The 17,342-nt window shown below is 48.8% G+C and overlaps 1 protein-coding gene across 3 annotated transcripts in view; it reads left to right on the forward strand.

The window, feature by feature from the left end:
- The window catches only part of LOC137434005 (zinc transporter ZIP5-like), an 88,217-nt gene that overhangs the window by 62,149 nt on the left and 8,726 nt on the right, over positions 1-17,342 (forward strand). For all 3 annotated transcript variants that reach the window (XM_068126586.2, XM_068126587.2, XM_068126588.2), the window contains exons 8-9: positions 1,595-1,675; positions 6,056-6,246. In XM_068126586.2, coding sequence (XP_067982687.2) covers positions 1,595-1,675; positions 6,056-6,246 — 272 coding nt within the window. The remainder of the gene's footprint in view (positions 1-1,594; positions 1,676-6,055; positions 6,247-17,342) is intronic.

The following is a 17,342-nucleotide window of genomic DNA, read 5'->3' on the forward strand; positions in this document are numbered from 1 at the left end:
TGCGACGTCTCCCTCAGGCGTCCTCGCCCCATCGTGCCCGCGGGCTGGCAGCACCAGGTGTTTGACGCCATCCACGGCCTGTCCCACCCGGGCGCGAGGGCCTCCCAAAGGCTGATCGCCGACAAGTTCGTCTGGCATGGCCTCCGGAAGGCCGTCCGCGGCTGGGCCAGGACGTGCCTCGCGTGCCAGCGCGCCAAGGTGCACCGGCACACCCAGGCCCCGTTGGCCCCGTTCACGGTGCCGGAACGCCGGTTTGACCACGTCCACGTGGACCTGGTGGGACCTCTGCCCCCCTCGCGGGGTTTCACCTACGTCCTCACCATGGTGGACCGCACCACCCGGTGGCCGGAGGCCGTGCCCTTGGCGTCGACAACGGCGGCCGATGTCACGCAGGCTTTCATCGCCACCTGGGTCGCCCGGTTCAGCGCCCCCTCAGACATCTCGTCCGACCGCGGCCCCCAGTTCACCTCGGAGTTCTGGGGGGCGGTCGCGCAGGGGCTCGGGGTCCGGCTGCACCGAACCACGGCCTACCACCCCCAGGCTAACGGCCTGTGTGAGCGATTTCACCGCTCATTGAAGGCCGCGCTCCGGGCTACCCTCCGCGACGGCGGCTGGGTCGACAGGCTCCCCTGGGTCCTGCTGGGCCTCCGGACGGCACCCAAGGAGGACCTGCATGCATCCGCGGCGGAGTTGGTCTTTGGGCAACCGCTGCGGGTGCCGGGCGAGTTCCTCCCCGACTCCACGGCACCATGGTCTGCGGCACAGCAGCGCTCCGCTCTGCAAGAGACCGCCCAGAGGTTCGCCCCGGTGCCAACGGCATGCCACGGGCACCCACCGACGCACGTCGCCCCGGAGCTTCGCACGGCGGAGTACGTCTTTGTCCGCCACGATGCCCACCGGACACCACTGCGGCCCCCGTACGACAGGCCTTTCCGCGTGCTGGAGACCGGGGCGAAGCACTTCACCCTGGACATCGGCGGTACTCCTGACCGCGTTTCGGTAGACCGCCTCAAGCCGGCCCACCTCGACGTGGACCATCCACCGCCAGTGGCCCGACCCCCACGTCGGGGCCGCCCTCCTGCGGGTGTACCCCCGGCACCGCCCAGCCCCGCCGCCACGCCGCCCCCCGGTCCTGCACCCATCCCAGGGGCAGCCAGGGGCATCCCACCTGGCATCCCTGCACCCCGGACGCCGCCGATCGCCAGGGGGCGCTTCGGCCGGGTCATTTATCTGCCCCGCAAACTGGCCCTCCAGGTGCGCGGGAATTCTGGGGGGGCGCGTGTGGCGGACACAAAAGCCCACTGGCGTGGTGACATCATTCCGCGCACCAAGTGGGCGGTGGCCACGCCCCAGGGGTAGGCGTGGCCTCATGATATACACCGGGCGCGCAGCCTGGAGCGCGCCAGTGTTAGTGAGCTCCTGAAATAAAGACGCTTATAAGTTACCGCTTGTCCGCTTCCTCCTTGCTCGCAAGCAGCGCGCGTAACGCCGCGCTTTAATACCATAATAATATTATTGCAAAAATTCTACAACAAAAGTTTTTGTACCTGAGTATGTAGGTATAAAGTATCATCTTCATGTCATTTTGTTGCAGGTGCTGCAATGAGTACAAACCTGGCTGGAGGGATTAGCACATCCATTGCTGTTCTGTGCCATGAAATACCCCATGAGCTAGGTAAGAAATTCACAAGTCTACCTTGTTCACCTTTGACTCAAACTCGCCAGGTATTCAGCAAGCTCGCTGCTCTTTATATGCAAAGTCCCAAGATAATATGAGCATTTTGCAATGGGCATGCCATTGTGTGCAAGCTCAGTTCTCCATTCTCACATCCAAAAGTTATAACATGCAGAAAATGTCTCATTGATGCAAAAAGGTTACAAGATGCGTTCAATTTAACCCGGAGATGCCAATTCATAATGAGGTGCACAAGCACCTGGCAGGGAAAATGTTATAGACATTTGGGAGGAAGTTATAGAATATTTATATGATCTTATAAACTAATGCTATGTGAAAAGGTTGGAGATAATTAATGTTTAATAAGCTGGATGTGACGTGTTAAAAATATTATACTGTATTGTAGATTTTATTTTAATGTCAGAGGTAATATATTTAAAATGTTACTATAATTATTTTAAAATAGAATAAATGTACTTTTTTTAATGAAACTGTAAGTAGGTAAGAATGAAATAGAGTGCTACAAAATTTGGGGGTTTTTTCGGTATCGAATTTAATATTTAAAATGATTAGTTCTTTAAATATTCAGTAACATTAGTAGCAAAATATTAAGGGTATTCTAAAATCTAAAAGAGCAGTCCATTAGCTGTAGGGTGATTGTGTCACCCACCTACAGTCACTCACACACACACACACACACACACACACATTTTTACTGTGAGTAAACTTACACATGCGATTATGACAACTCATCAAAAAGGCCTCAACCTCCCGCTATCCCTCCCAACTCTGTCCATTCTTTGCTCTCCCCCCACCCCAACCCCAAAGCCTCAACCTCCCCCTACTAAAGCTGTCCCATCTTTACTCTCACCCTCCTCCCACTCATAAAGGCAAACGGGCATTCTCACGTTGAAAATATGGAATAAGCAACGCTTTCGGTTCCCCTATTTCCCATATCAATGACTTCACAGAAACCCGCCACAATTTAGAAAGAAAATAGTCGCAAATAAAAGGAAATATAATTTTACTGTGGAGGTTACGCAAGCCTGCATAAAGCTCTGCTTCAGAGAAAGTGTTTGAAAGGGTCATTATTGACCTAAGGGACCTAATTGACCTCTAAGGAGTAAAATATAGAAATTGTGGGTGGAGTTAGGTGAACTGTCCAACCAAGGGGTGGAACTCACACACACGGATGTACACATGGCTCCTTTTATATACAGTATAATATATATATTATAATCAAAATGAATGTACAAATAAATAAATTTCAACTAATTTAATAATTTTTCAACTATTTTTTTTCGTTGTTTTTTGGAATAGTGAGATAATTGCTCAGGTAAGAGTGAGATGATAAAGGGTAACAGGTGAATGTACTGTCTATGGGCAACTATAAACTGCAAGAGTAGAAATGATTGTGGGTAGATGTTTATGCATCTGTGTTACATGATGCTTACATTTGCATGAATAGCGTTGTCAATGTGACAGCAGCAGAACAGTTGTTCGTATGAGAAGGTTCAGTTAAATTCCCAACTAAATTGAGGATTATTTTTCTGCCTCAAAATAAAATGGAAATACCAATATGGCTTTGCGTTCAATCCAAGATGGCTGCCATAACACGTGACCTATGACGTCACAATTATCATAAAAACATTCTGCATGGGTGTCACTCCTGCCCTAAACGTTTCGTCTCAATTGGACATGTGGTTGCTGAGAAAAACGAGATTTAACCCGTACAGAGCTCTCAAACCTGTCTCCTTCCTCCAAATCCTGGTGGTGTTTGGTCAAATCTCTTTCTGGTGTTTGTTCCCCCTCCATCCCCTCCCTTACCCCAAATGGCTACACAGCTGACTCTGCACGTGAAAAATCCGAATGCCTCAAGTCTGTGTTTGCCTCAAAATCTTGTGTCCCAAACCCATCTCTCTCTGTGCCCACCGTACCCAGTCGAACCCAGCTGCTCCAGGACTCTGTGTTTTTCTCTCCTGACAAGGTGGAGAAGTTTCCGTCAATCCTCGACTCTGATTCTGCAACTGGACCAGACGGCATCAGCCCACGGGTCCTAAAATTCTGTTCTGCCACTCTATCTCACCCTCTCTCTCTGTTCTTTTCACCCTCTCTTTTGCTCAAGGTCATTTGCCATCAGCTTGGAAATCAGCAAACATTACCGCTTTACACAAAAAAGGTGCAAAAACAGATCCTTGCAACTACAGACCAATCAGCCTGCTCCCAATTATCAGCAAAGTCATGGAATCCATAATTGCTTCGGATATCAAATCCTTCCTCTTCTCCAATGGCTTGATCTTTGATCATCAATTTGGTTTCAGACCAGGTCACTCTACTCTGGACATGCTGCTTCTGCTGTCTCAACAATGGATGGAGGTCCTCAATGCCAAACTGGAAATCAGAGCTGTCTCCCTTGACATATCACGTGCCTTCGATACGGTCTGGCACCCCACTCTGCTTACCAATATCCTTGGAAATCTCCACGCATGGCTGGAAATTGTGGACTTCCTCTCTGGTCGTAGTCAACGTGTGGCCCTGAATGATTTCTCTCATCTCCCCTTCCTGTTCAGGCTGGAGTTCCCCAAGTTAGTGTTCTGGGCCTTGTGCTTTTTCTGGTCTTCATCAATGATCTCTCCGACTCTCTAGAAAATCCTCTCTATTTATTTGCTGATGACTCCACTCTCTGCCGCTCCATTCCTCATCCCTCAGATTGGCAGTCTGCAGCCTCCTCACTCTCTGCAGACCTGGACAAAATCACAGACTGGTCAAACAAGTGGAACATGTCTTTCAATCCTGACAAATCTCACACTATTACTATGTCTCTCCGAAAAGACCGACTGGAATAGATCAAAGCGAAAAGACCAAAGCCAGTCGCCGACTGGGCATCCTCAGTCGTGCGAAGTCCTTCCTCGGCACACCTGAGCTCCTCACCTCACCACATACTTTCATCCACAGCTCAATGGAATACTGTTCCCCCCTCTGGGCTGGTGCTCCTGCCTCACACCTAGCTCGGCTTCACCCTGTTGAAACCCGCTCCCTTTATTGTATGTTTTGTGGGTCGGTTTTTTTTTTGGGAGTTTTTTTTGTGATTAATGTTAGCTCTTACATGAGCCTCGATGTTGTATACAAAAAAAATACAAAAAAACACAAAAGCGGACGTACGTATGGACGGACGGACGGACAACCCGAAAATATAATGCGTCCGGCCACCTTCGGGGGCAGAGGCATAAAATGTGTCGGCATTTGACATTTAAAAAAATGCTTCAGAACAGAAAAACAAACTCATCGTGCCATCGCTCAAACTCTGCAGGGATATACGGGCTATTAACCACGATTTTATTGGATTTGATGCACCACACTCGTTACAGAGCATGGGTGCTGCAGAATCATTTTCTTGGCAAGGGTCATACTGGGTGGTTTGTCATTACCTTCCCAACTTTGTTTGTCCATGCTCTATCCTTTTAAATGCTGAGCATCATGTAAGTCTTTGGTAGGACTCGGCCAGGGCTTGAAGCACCGACTTCCGAGACTCGGTGCGGACACTCCGCCACAGAGTCATATATCAACTGCGTTACATCTACATTGGAAAAAGAGCCGAGTGTGTCTGTCTGTCTATCCGTGCCTTATTTTAAAGGGTTCCCAATGTCCCAGAATCATAAAAATGGGATTTTAGACGATAAAATAAATTCATCCCCATGTCCGTGTCACAGGAGTGAGCAAATTCTCTCTATAAAAGTATGGGACATTGCCACTGCAGGTGTGAATGTTTTTTAGAGCCCCGACATGGTGTCAAATTCCTAACTAGCAAACAGCATCACCTGAATGTAAAATATTAGTGGCTGTTTTACACCTGTAATACCTTAGTGAGAAAAAGATCTCCAGGGAATTTAAGACTTTAAAAATGTCCAACCGATCGGCCATATTTTTCTGGCTTGTAACCGGAAACGGACAAAAAAATTTCCTCTAGCATTGACTTACAGGATTCAAAATGCCACCATTTTTATATTATGCTCATCATGAGAGGGATGTGTAATAGATGGATGACCAATGGCCGTCACACAATTGAACTCATGATTAAAGAAAAATTTTACAAAACTAAAACTAAAGTGGATTCATTCCTGTCGCATCCATATTTTCCCCTTCCTCGTCGACCTGTTGTTTTCCCTGCACCCCGTGCCCCCTCCCATTGATTTCATTCTTCCCCATGTCCATTCTTCTTCCAAGGGTCCCTCTTTTGTGTCCTTCAACTCTACTGTTTGTGTGTTTGGACCATTTAAACAATATTCTTCCTGTAATGCATTGCGTACAATAGGAAATTAACAAAGGCTGTTGTGTACTGCCCCCGCCCCCCCCCCCCCCCCCCCCTGCACTGATTTTCAGGAGACTTTGCTGTGCTGCTAAAGTTGGGAATGACGTTTAAACGTGCCATCGTCTATAACCTGCTATCTGCTACTCTCGGCTACCTGGGGATGACCCTTGGCGTTGTACTCGGGCAGCAGTCGGAGACCATCTCTCACTGGATCTTCGCTTTCACAGCCGGCTGCTTCCTTTATGTGTCACTGGTTGACATGGTGAGAAGCATCCATAAACAAACTCGGCATTCTGTCTCGGCAACAATCTCAAAGTGCCATATTGGCTGGAAATACGTGTTACCTATGCTGACGAAGGTGGACGGAGGTTATGTTTTCACAACTGTCTGTGTGTCTGTTTGTCTACAGGATATCTCAAAAGGTTGTGGATGGATTCGGACGAAATTTGGTGGTCACGTTGTGTGTGTGACAAGGAGAAATCGTTTAGATTTTGGTGAAGATCCGGATCCTGATCCGTTATGTTTTTAAGTGATTCTTCACCATTGAGAGATATAGGCCCAACATTTATATATAGCATGATATTTCACAAAGTTGTGGACAGATTCGGCCGAAACTTGGTGGACAGGTTGGGTGTGTGCCAAGGACGAATCGATTCAATTTTGGTGAAGATCTGAATCCAGATCCGGCCTATCAGTGGGATACAAACGGTAAACTGTTCAGCTTGGCGGAGGTATGCTCTTTACCGACTGGTGTTCTAGTTGTTGTTGTTGTTGTTGTTGTTGTTGTTAATGTCATGATGTTGTCGTCATCGTCGTTTTCTCCTGACTGTAAGACGATATTGCAGTAAAGATTATCTGGGGAGAATTCGCTGTGCCACGGCTCATAGCGCATACATCGAAACACCGTCCAACCGGTAAATCTCCGTTCACATTACTGAGATTTGTGACTTCTTACCTGCAGGAAAATCATCCAAGTGCTACATCTGCGTTTGATTCATTCCTCCCCCATTAACTCACGTTAGTGTGACCGAAATGTTGCGGAAAAAATCCTGATGTCAAAAACCCTTCATGACATTTCCTTTTGCAGTATTGACTGCTTCTACTGTGTGCATTAATTTTATTAAGTTAAAGTTCCTTTGGCAATCAAAATAAGCTCCTTCTTCTTCCTCTTCCTCTTCTTCTTCTTCTTCTTCAATGGCCCCAATTATTCTCACCTTGTGGAGAAGCCAGAGGGAACAGTTCTGGCCAATGGTTTCTGGAACAACCCAGCCAGATGTGACGTTCAACTGAAGGTGGCTGGGATTTGCGACAACACACTTCTTTGCAAAACACCCCGTGGGATATTTAACGTACACCAATAACCAGTGCTGGCAGATGGGCCCCTCCGGAAAAACATCCATGTGATGGACGGTGCACCCAATGATGGGTTACCCTGCTTGTGAAACACCGGGATGACGGTTTATAGCTGGGTCGAGATTATAACTCAGACAGGACAGCTCAAAGGCGAGTGTCTAAGGCCTAGGCCTAGGCCTGTCAAGCCTGTCTAGGGCTCACCTCTCGGTCTATTCCTGCCAGCCAAGGCAATCAAAATGGACTAACAGGATATAATTTAAAATTTTATATTTGAATGCACTTGTTGGGATCAATAGGATTGGATGAGCATCAAAAACGGAAAAAACCGAAAACCCTCTCTTGCTCTCCAAACATTGCCAAGAGGGAAGAATGCATATCCGCTGGGAATAATCCTCGACACCAAGTTATTTTTCTGAACAAATTTATTTGGAATATATTTTGTAATTTTTTTGTAAATGCAAAAGGCAAGTAAAACCAATTTATTGATTGTGCATTTCACACGAGGTTGGAAGAGTATGGAATGTCGGAGTGAGCAAACAGGTGTGTTTTTGCTCGATGGACGACCAGCTTTGCAATTTCTCAATCCTGGATTTCCTGTTTCTGTAACAAATTCCACAATACGAATGGTTTCTGGAGAACTGCACGTCCTGGTGTCTGTTGAGATTAACATCTTAATTGTTTTTCTTGGTTTTTTTTATTTTTTTATTTTTACCCTCGCCAGAGGAGAGGGTTTTGCATTTGAGTCCGTTTGTCTGTCTGTCTGCTTGTCCGCACTGAACGTAAGTATGCTTTTCTCTGCAACCGTTGGTCCGATTGCCCAGAAATTTCCATCATAGGAGTGCCTCCTCCTGTAGAATTCTTAATGATAATTATGACATCATATGTTACGCGGTACAGGCGCCATCTTGGAGAAACCGAAAAACCTTGCACCTCCATGTCTCCAAAATCGCTTCATGGAAAAATTTTTAATCATGGCTCATTGTCAAACACTCCCCATGGGGAACAATATATATTCATTGTGATGTCATTGGTGCCTTCGTCATGACGTCATAATTGGACAAGTAGTACACTTAATCCGATCAGTTTGAAATTTATTGAATGTGATCTACACAAAATTTGTATGGGGGAATTAAATTGATGACGCCATCGGACACGTGGTTGAGCAGCCATATTGGATTGTGCATAGATCTACATCATCCATAAACCACACAAACACAGCAGCTAATAAACACCACACAAAATATATCACACAAACACGTTCTGGTGAGGGTCTGCAATCTCTGATTGCTCTTTCTTGATTTGGACCTGTAGTTATGACGTCAGGCTGGCAGTTAGTGTGACACGTGTTACGTGGTCCTCCCGGTGACTACCTGGTCTCGGTGACCCCCGGACCGTGAGAGGAACCCCGCCAGAAAGATATATGATTTATACGCTTTCGTAACACAATCAATATGAATTCCAGTCAATAAGAAACCCCACACCAAGGATCCGGATTAATCAATAATATATTCCCAATCAATCAACAACAATCCACAATCAATCAACAATATTACTAAGATGGCCATCTCATATATTTCCCCCCTTGACCTCACTCACTGCACCCTCAATGGTCACTGTCCCTCACAATGTCTCTGGGCCCCTCCAGACCAAGGTGAAGGTCGACTTCTCCGCACACGGGTGGTTGAACGGACCCCTGGCTGACGTGCTCCAAACGTGCATGTTCCGTACCAGGAACGGCTGCTGCAGCGGACACCTCCTCGGGACGCCACCGGGTCGGACCCCGTGATCGCGGCCTCTGGGCTGTGAACGGCTCGCAAAGCGCGCGAGGCCCAAGGTGCGACCCGTACATGCACTCGTAGGCGTCGAGGCGAACAGTGCCGGACGCTTGGTTCCTTCCAGGAACCCACGGCAACCTGACACGAAACAGGCAATCACCCCGCGCAGGTAACTCCTCTCGCCAGACAGGCTTTTCAAACGCAGCGTTCCAAAGCAGATAAAGATCGACTCGGCTTGCGTCGGAGCTGGTCGAGGATCAAGATGGCCGCTTCTCTCCCGACCTTGTCATTTTTTCTTCTTCCGGTTTACCATCCCGTTTCCGGTCTCCTGTTATCAGGAGCGCTTCTAACCATTTAACCACAACAACCTTTAATGGAATAAACATTAATAAGCAATGACCTGAATAGTAATTCACATAAATCCGGAATCCGTAACACTCCCCCCCTTCAAGAAAGAAAGTTTGAACCCAGCGAAAACTTTCTTTGCAGGCCAACTTTGATAAACAAACAAGATAACTCACACCCCAAATCATCAGTTCCCCCGGGCACAATTATCACATCTCATAAAGCAAAGCAACAAAATTTCACAAAACCCCCAGAGATTCCAAAGGTAATTCACTCTGGACCAAGCCTCAACACTTCTAGTTTCTCTTGAATGCCGGTTAAGGGGTGGTGACCAAAACCCAAAAGTTAAACAACTCGATAGCACTTTTTCGGGAGGCCAAGCTGAGTATACACTACATGGACGCCTTAAGGAATGTGGAGTTCACGGTTAGTCCAGGGAGGAAAGTTCATTACATGGACGCCTTTAAGAACGTGGAGTTCACGGTTAGTCCGTGCAGGAAAGTTCACAACCTGGACGCCTTTAAGAACGTGGTGTTCACGGTTAGTCCGTGTAGGAGCCCAGGCTCGGCGGCTCCGCCGTATATAGTGCTTCAACTTCTCCGGACTCCTAACAGTTACGGTGGGACCACTTGACCCAGTAGTCACCTGACTGGCGGTCTCCGTCTCAGCCAGGGCTCTGACAATCATTCTTTCGGGGGATGCCGTAACTCTGGGAGCCTCCATAGTAATATCGGCTGCTGCCCACACCAAAACTACCGCCAAGTTGTCCTCTTCTGTAGACCTCTCGATGCCTACAAAATGGCTTCCCTACTGTTATGGTCCGACCCTCCAAATCCTTACCATTCCAATTCTTCTCTGCCTCTCTGGCGTCTTTTGTGCTTGCAAACGTGACAAAGCCGAACCCTCTTGACTGTTGCGTTTCCCTGTCTTTTACCAACTGCACTTCCACCAGCGGCCCATATCTGTTGAAGACAGAGGTCAGAACTTCTTCCTCTGTTTTGAAGTTCAGTCCCCCTACAAATAACTTGGTACTTTTGTCGCCCTCCCGAGCTGGTGTGGTGTTATTTTCCCTGCTGGGCTCTTTACCAACCCTCGGGTTACCATAAACTTGACCCCCGGCCAAATCATTTCCGATAACCACAGATACTCCCTCTACAGGAAGCGTGGCTTGTAAACCGACGGTGACCGGTCCTGACACCAAATCGGATTCCAAATGGATGACATGAAGTGGGGCACTAACACAGCCACCGATCCCTTGTAACCGAACACTATCACCAGTTGCTGTACTCTTTGACAATGGCAAAATGCCTTCAAGCATTAAGGATTGATGGGCTCCTGTGTCCCTCAATACCCTAACAGGTCTTGGGTTAGTCAAGTCTCCCTCTAGTGAGACAAACCCCTCATAAATAAATGGTTGGTAACTCTTCTGTGGGCGATTTCTTACGTTTGCCATCGCATTCGGAGTTGTACTAGTCGGACTCCGCTCTGGGTTGTCCCTTTTCATGAGGTAACAACTGGACGTCAAGTGTCCAGGTTTTTTGCAAAAGGCGCAAGTAAGCCTGGAGGAAAAACTCGTGGTCTGCCTCGGGCCCCCCGGGAAATAAGTTTGTCTTGGGCCCGTAGCCCCCTGATTTCGAACAGTTGGGGTATCAGAGTTGTCCCATAATCCTCTCGAGGCCGCCGCCATGTATTGTCGTTCTCCGCACCGGGTGTTCCATAACTCCCCTGCTGAAGTCTAGGCGAGGAGTTAGGTTTGTGGACCCCTATCCGGTGTGTTAAGGCATAATCATCTGCCATGGTGGCTGCATCCCACAACTTTGGTACTTTCTTTTCCTGCAGGTACACTTTGATGTCCTCGTGGACACACTGTTGAAATTCCTCCACCAGGATCAAGTCACGCAATGCTTCGAAGTCTTTCCCGACTCCTTTTGACTCACACCACCGATCAAACATGTTTTCTTTCACTCTGGCAAACTCCACATGGGTCTCACTCTCCCTCTTCCTGGCATTCCTGAATTTTTGCCGGTAAGTTTCAGGAACCAACTCAGGCTTTGAGAATGTGCTTCTTCAATACCTCATAATCTGCACATTGGTCCATTGGTAGCGCCGAATAAATATATTGAGCTTTACCCACGAGCACACTTTGCACTAGGATGGTCCAGGCCTCCTCCGGCCAGTTTAACTGTCGAGCCACTTTCTCAAAGTGTGGAAAAAATTTAGCGACTTCCTTTTCACTGAAGGGTGGAACCAGCCACACATGTCTGCCCACATCCCAGGTGTTCTGGCTAGGTGTCGGCCCAGTCAGCAAGGGTGGTACCTCTCCCCGTTCTCTCATTAACTCCAGCTCCTTGAATTTAATTTCTTGCTGAAGCGCCATGTCACGTTCCTTTAATTCCCTTTCGGCTTTTCTCTCCTCTGCTTCGAGTTCCCTTGCAGCTCTCCTCTCCTCTGATTTTCTCCCTTCTAACCTTTCCTGGAGTTCTCGTTCCACTCTCCTTTCCTCTGCTTGTTTCTCTTCTCTCCTCTCTTCTGCTTTCCTTTCCTCTGTTTTCATCCTTTCTAATGCCTAAGTCACACATAGGCGGATTTGTCGGCGACTACTGGCGACTGGAAAAATCGCCACCACCCGCCGACAATCGTAATGAAACCGTAATGGACGGTCGCCTGTAGTCGTGGTTATCCTCCCCATGTCGGCTGCAGTCGGCAAGAGTCGCAAAGGGGCCAAATATTTTTTAAATGTTTAAAAACGGCGCGCTCAGTCACACTCGAAAAAAATCCGCCATGCTGTCGTGATGGAACCGCCATGCTGTCGTCGGTATCCGTAATAAGAGCGTAAAGCGGCCGCAACCCAGTCGCTCATAGTCTTCCGCAATCGCCCCACCAGCTAGCACGGCAGAGATGCGAATGCCATACGGCCTTCCTGCGGCATCTTCCCGACTACGGGCCGACACTGTTGCGGCTGCATATCGACTACAGAAGAACTACCACGTCTCCCCTGCGGCTATGGGAGACTGACGACGACAGCAGTAGGACTAGGGGCGGCCGAGTTACGGCCATTGGCGACAAAGATACGACTGCCTGGCGACTGCATTACGACATACCACGATTTTCAGGCCAGGTATAAATAGGGGTGGACATTTCAGCTCACTGCAGTATGGTCAAGGTCTACCAAGGGTCTCTCTACCAACATCTATCATGGATGATGAACATAGGATGAAGCTGGTCCTTCTGAATGACTTGGCAGCACTGGACCAAGATATTGCTGCGAATGACCTACTGCTGGCTCATGCTGAGGAGCAGCATCAAGAAAGAGGACAACGGAGGGAGAGAAGACATTGGGTGAGGCCGTGGCTCCTGCGACGACCAGCTCTAGGGCAGTATGAGCAGCTCATGGTAGAGCTCAGGGGCGAAGACGTGCAGGGCTACAAGAACTTCACCAGGATGGAGCCAGCCCTGTTTGACGAGCTGCTAGAGCGTCTCGGTCCTCGAATCGCCAAGCAGCTCACATTTTGGCGTGAACCAATAGAACCAGGTCTGAGACTGGCAATCACCCTGAGGTACCTTGCGACAGGGGATAGCTACATGTCCCTGCAGTACAACTTCCGAGTGGCCCACAACACCATCGGCCTCATTGTACGGGATGTCTGCCAGGCCATCGTCGATGAATACCTGGAGGAGGTCGTCAACACTCCCTCTACACCAGAAGAGTGTAAGACAGTAGCTGAGCAATTTGGACTGAGGTGGCAGATGCACCATGCCCTTGGAGCACTCGATGGCAAACACATCCGCATCAAAGCACCGAAGAAGTCTGGGTCCGTTCTTTTCAACTACAAGAAGTTCTACTCCATAATCCTGATGGGGCTGGTTGATGCCAACTACCAGTTCATCTGGGTGAACATGGGAGCGAACGGATCGTCATCAGATGCCCAGATCTGGAATCAGTGCGATCTGAAGTTGGCTGTTGAAGATCACGCCATCGGCTTGCCAGAACCAGACCCTCTGCCTCATGATGCCCGAGACATGCCGTACTTCATCATCGGCGATGCGGCCTTTGCGCTGAAGACCTGGATGATGACGCCATATGGCAGGAGGAACTTGGACCACCAGGAAAGGATCTTCAACTACCGCTTGCCTAGAGCAAGGCGCATCATGGAAAACGCTTTTGGGATCCTATCCAACCGGTTCCGCTGTATACTCACAAGCATGGCCCAGACACCAGAGACAATCGATACTATCATCCTGGCCACCGTTTGTCTCCACAACCTTATGCGTCTGCATTATCCAGCTCAGCAGAACGAGGTGATGGACCATGAAGACAATGATCACAACGTCATCCCAGGCTCCTGGAGGGAAGGTACGCAGCTGGCCGACATTGAAGAAGGGGGGGTTAGAGGGAACGTGCACACCCGTGTAGCCAAGGACCAGAGGAACTACCTCAAGACCTACTACAACTCCCCTGCTGGCTCCATTCCATGGCAAGACAGTATGGTGTGAGGGTCTCCGTGGAGTGAGGTCATGTGGTGCCGACAAGGATATGGCTTTATTGTTTGGACTTGCGACTTTTGGGAACTTTATTTTTGGGACTTTGGTCCTTTCGAAACTTTATTTATTGGACTTGGGACCAGTGGAAATAATGTGTTGGACTTTCTTTTCATTCTCTCTCCCTGCAGAAAAGTTTGATTATTACATTACAATGATACATCTTTGTTATTTGTTATTGCACATCAAACATCTTTATGCTTCATGTCATACATCATTGAAATGAATAAAGTGAAATGTAAAATAGAGAAATAAAGATTTAAAAAGTTGTGTGAATCGTCTCCAATCGCCGGCGGTCTTATTGCAGTCTTGCGGACGTCGGAGTAAACCGCCACCCGGCCCCAATGCAGTCGCCGCGATCCACCATCGGTCGTAATCTAGCCGCCAGACTGTCGCCACGCTGCCGCCGTGCATCCGCAATGCAGTCGTCGTCGATCTTCAACAGTCGCCATCCCACTCGGGGCGTCGTCGCAATGTGGCCGCCTGCAGTCGCCATACTGCCGCCTGACCATATTTGACCGCCCGAAATCGCCAGTAGTCGCCGAAAAATCGTGATCGCCGGCAGTCGCCAGTAGTCGCCAAAATATCCGCCTATGTGTGACTTAGGCATAACCTTTCCTGGAGTTCTCGTTCCACTCTCCTTTCTTCTTCTTTGATCCGTTCCTGGCTCCGTAATTGCAACTCCAGTTTCCGGAGCTCAATGTCTTCTGGTTCTTCGGGTAGCCACTCCCAGGCTAACTCGTCCCATGTTCCTAATCCCACCATAGATTGCATCACCGTGGTCTGCAACTCTGCCTTCCTCAAATTAGTTCGGACCTCCAAGTTAAAATGTTTGGCCAATTTCAAGAGGTCCGATTTTAGTAACGCTCGGAACTGTGCCTCACTCGGGGTTACCGCAAAGTTCTGTGCCACAAACGCCATGGTGACTATCGTTAACACCTGTTAACCTTCACCCAAGACTTTACCACAATTTCCCAAAAATCTACCAATTAATAATTAATTAATAAATCTTAATTAATAAAAATATTATTTTATTCTTTTATACAATTTTAATATCCCGGACGAGCCCCCAATTCTGTTACGTGGTCCTCCCGGTGACTACCTGGTCTCGGTGACCCCCGGACCGTGAGAGGAACCCCGCCAGAAAGATATATGATTTATACGCTTTCGTAACGCAATCAATATGAATTCCAGTCAATAAGAAACCCCACACCAAGGATCCGGATTAATCAATAATATATTCCCAATCAATCAACAACAATCCACAATCAATCAACAATATTACTAAGATGGCTATCTCATATATTTCCCCCCTTGACCCCACTCACTGCACCCTCAATGGTCACTGTCCCTCACAATGTCTCTGGGCCCCTCCAGACCAAGGTGAAGGTCGACTTCTCCGCACACGGGCGGTTGAACGGACCCCTGGCTGACGTGCTCCAAACGTGCACGTCCCGTACCGGGAACGGCTGCTGCAGCGGACACCTCCTCGGGACGCCACCGGGGTCGGAGCCCGTGATCGCGGCCTCTGGGCTGTGAACGGCTCGCAAAGCGCGCGAGGCCCAAGGTGCGACCCGTACACGCACTCGTAGGCGTCGAGGTGAACAGTGCCGGACGCTTGGTTCCTTCCAGGAACCCACGGCAACCTGACACGTAACAGGCAATCACCCCGTGCAGGTAACTCCTCTCGCCAGACGGGCTTTTCAAATGCAGCGTTCCAAAGCAGATAAAGATCGACTCGGCTCGCGTCGGAGCTGGTCGAGGATCAAGATGGCCGCTTCTCTCCCGACCTTGTCTTTTTTTCTTCTTCCGGTTTACCATCCCGTTTCCGGTCTCCTGTTATCAGGAGCGCTTCTAACCATTTAACCACAACAACCTTTAATGGAATAAACATTAATAAGCAATGACCTGAATAGTAATTCACATAAATCCGGAATCCGTAACACACGGTTTAAATGTCTAGCCTGGGTTGGAATGTCGACCCAGCTAGAAACCGTCATACTGGTGTTTAGCTTGCAGGACAAGGCTCAATGTGTGCGCCTTCCATCGGATGGACGTTATTGCCAGCACTTGTCATTGGTGGAGGTTAACGATTCCTCGGTGTCTTTTGCGAAGAGTAAGTGAGTTATTGCGGGCACCCTCAACAAATTGTCTATGCCTGCCTTGACCATCTGTCGGGAAGGTGGTGGCAAATCACGAACCATAACCCTTGTCCAAGAACTGCTTTGGTAGCACGAAACGCTGTCAAAGGTGGGTTGATGGCGACGAGTTCTGATGTTATCAAATTCTTTTTAAAGGTTTTTGTTGTGGAGGGTTTTCTTTGATGTGGTGGCCACGGACCGTGGGAATGTTTCTAGGATGGAGGCAAGGGGAAACCACTTTATAATTGGAGTCATTAAACCAGCCAAGACCCGCCACGCAAGTCACGAAAAACATGATCATGAATTGAAGATTAAAGTTGTCTAAGTCCAGGAGCAAGTCCTGATGTGGGTAAATGAACGCAGATGTGCAGACATCTGAAACATGCGGTTTCATACAAGTCATCGGTTGTCAACCAAGGTGGCAGAAAGTGAAGATGGCTTCGGTACACTACATGACCAAATATATGTGGACACCCGAACATCACACATCTCATTCCAAAATCATGGGCATTAATATGGAGTTGGTCCCATCTCCCCCCCCCCCCCCCCCACCCCCCTCCCTTTGCCTCCACTCTTCTGGGAAGTCTTTCCACTAGATGTTGGAACGTTTCTGTGGGGATTTGCTTCCATTAAGCCACAAGAGCGTTAGTGAGGTCGGGCACTGATGTTGGACAATTAGGCCTGGCTCGCAGTCGGCGTTCCAATTCATCCCAAAGGTGTTCGATGGGGTTGAGGTCAGGGCTCTGTGCAGGCCAGTCAAGTTCTTCCACACCTATCTCGACAAACCATTTCTGTATGGGCCTCGCTTTGTGCATGGGGGCATTGTCATGCTGAAACAGGAAACGGCTTTCCCCAAACTGTTGCCACAAAGTTGGAAGCACACAATTGTCTAGAATGTCATTGTATGCTGTAGCGTTAAGATTTCCCTTCACTGGAACTAAGGGGCCGAGCCCGAACCATGAAAAACAGCCCAGACCAGTATTCCTCCTCCACCAAACTTTACAGTTGGCACTTTTCATTCGGGCAGGTCGCATTCTCCTGGCATCCACCAAACCCAGATTCGTCCATCGGACTGCCAGATGGTGAAGCGTGATTCGTCACTCCAGAGAATGCGTTTCCACTGCTCCAGAGTCCAATGGCGGCGAGCTTGACACCACTCCAGCCGACGCTTGGCATTGCGCATCGTGATCTTAGGCTTGTGTGCG

The sequence above is a fragment of the Myxine glutinosa genome, chromosome 10 (assembly GCF_964187855.1).
Source record: "Myxine glutinosa chromosome 10, kmMyxGlut1.1, whole genome shotgun sequence".
NCBI lineage: Eukaryota > Metazoa > Chordata > Myxini > Myxiniformes > Myxinidae > Myxine > Myxine glutinosa.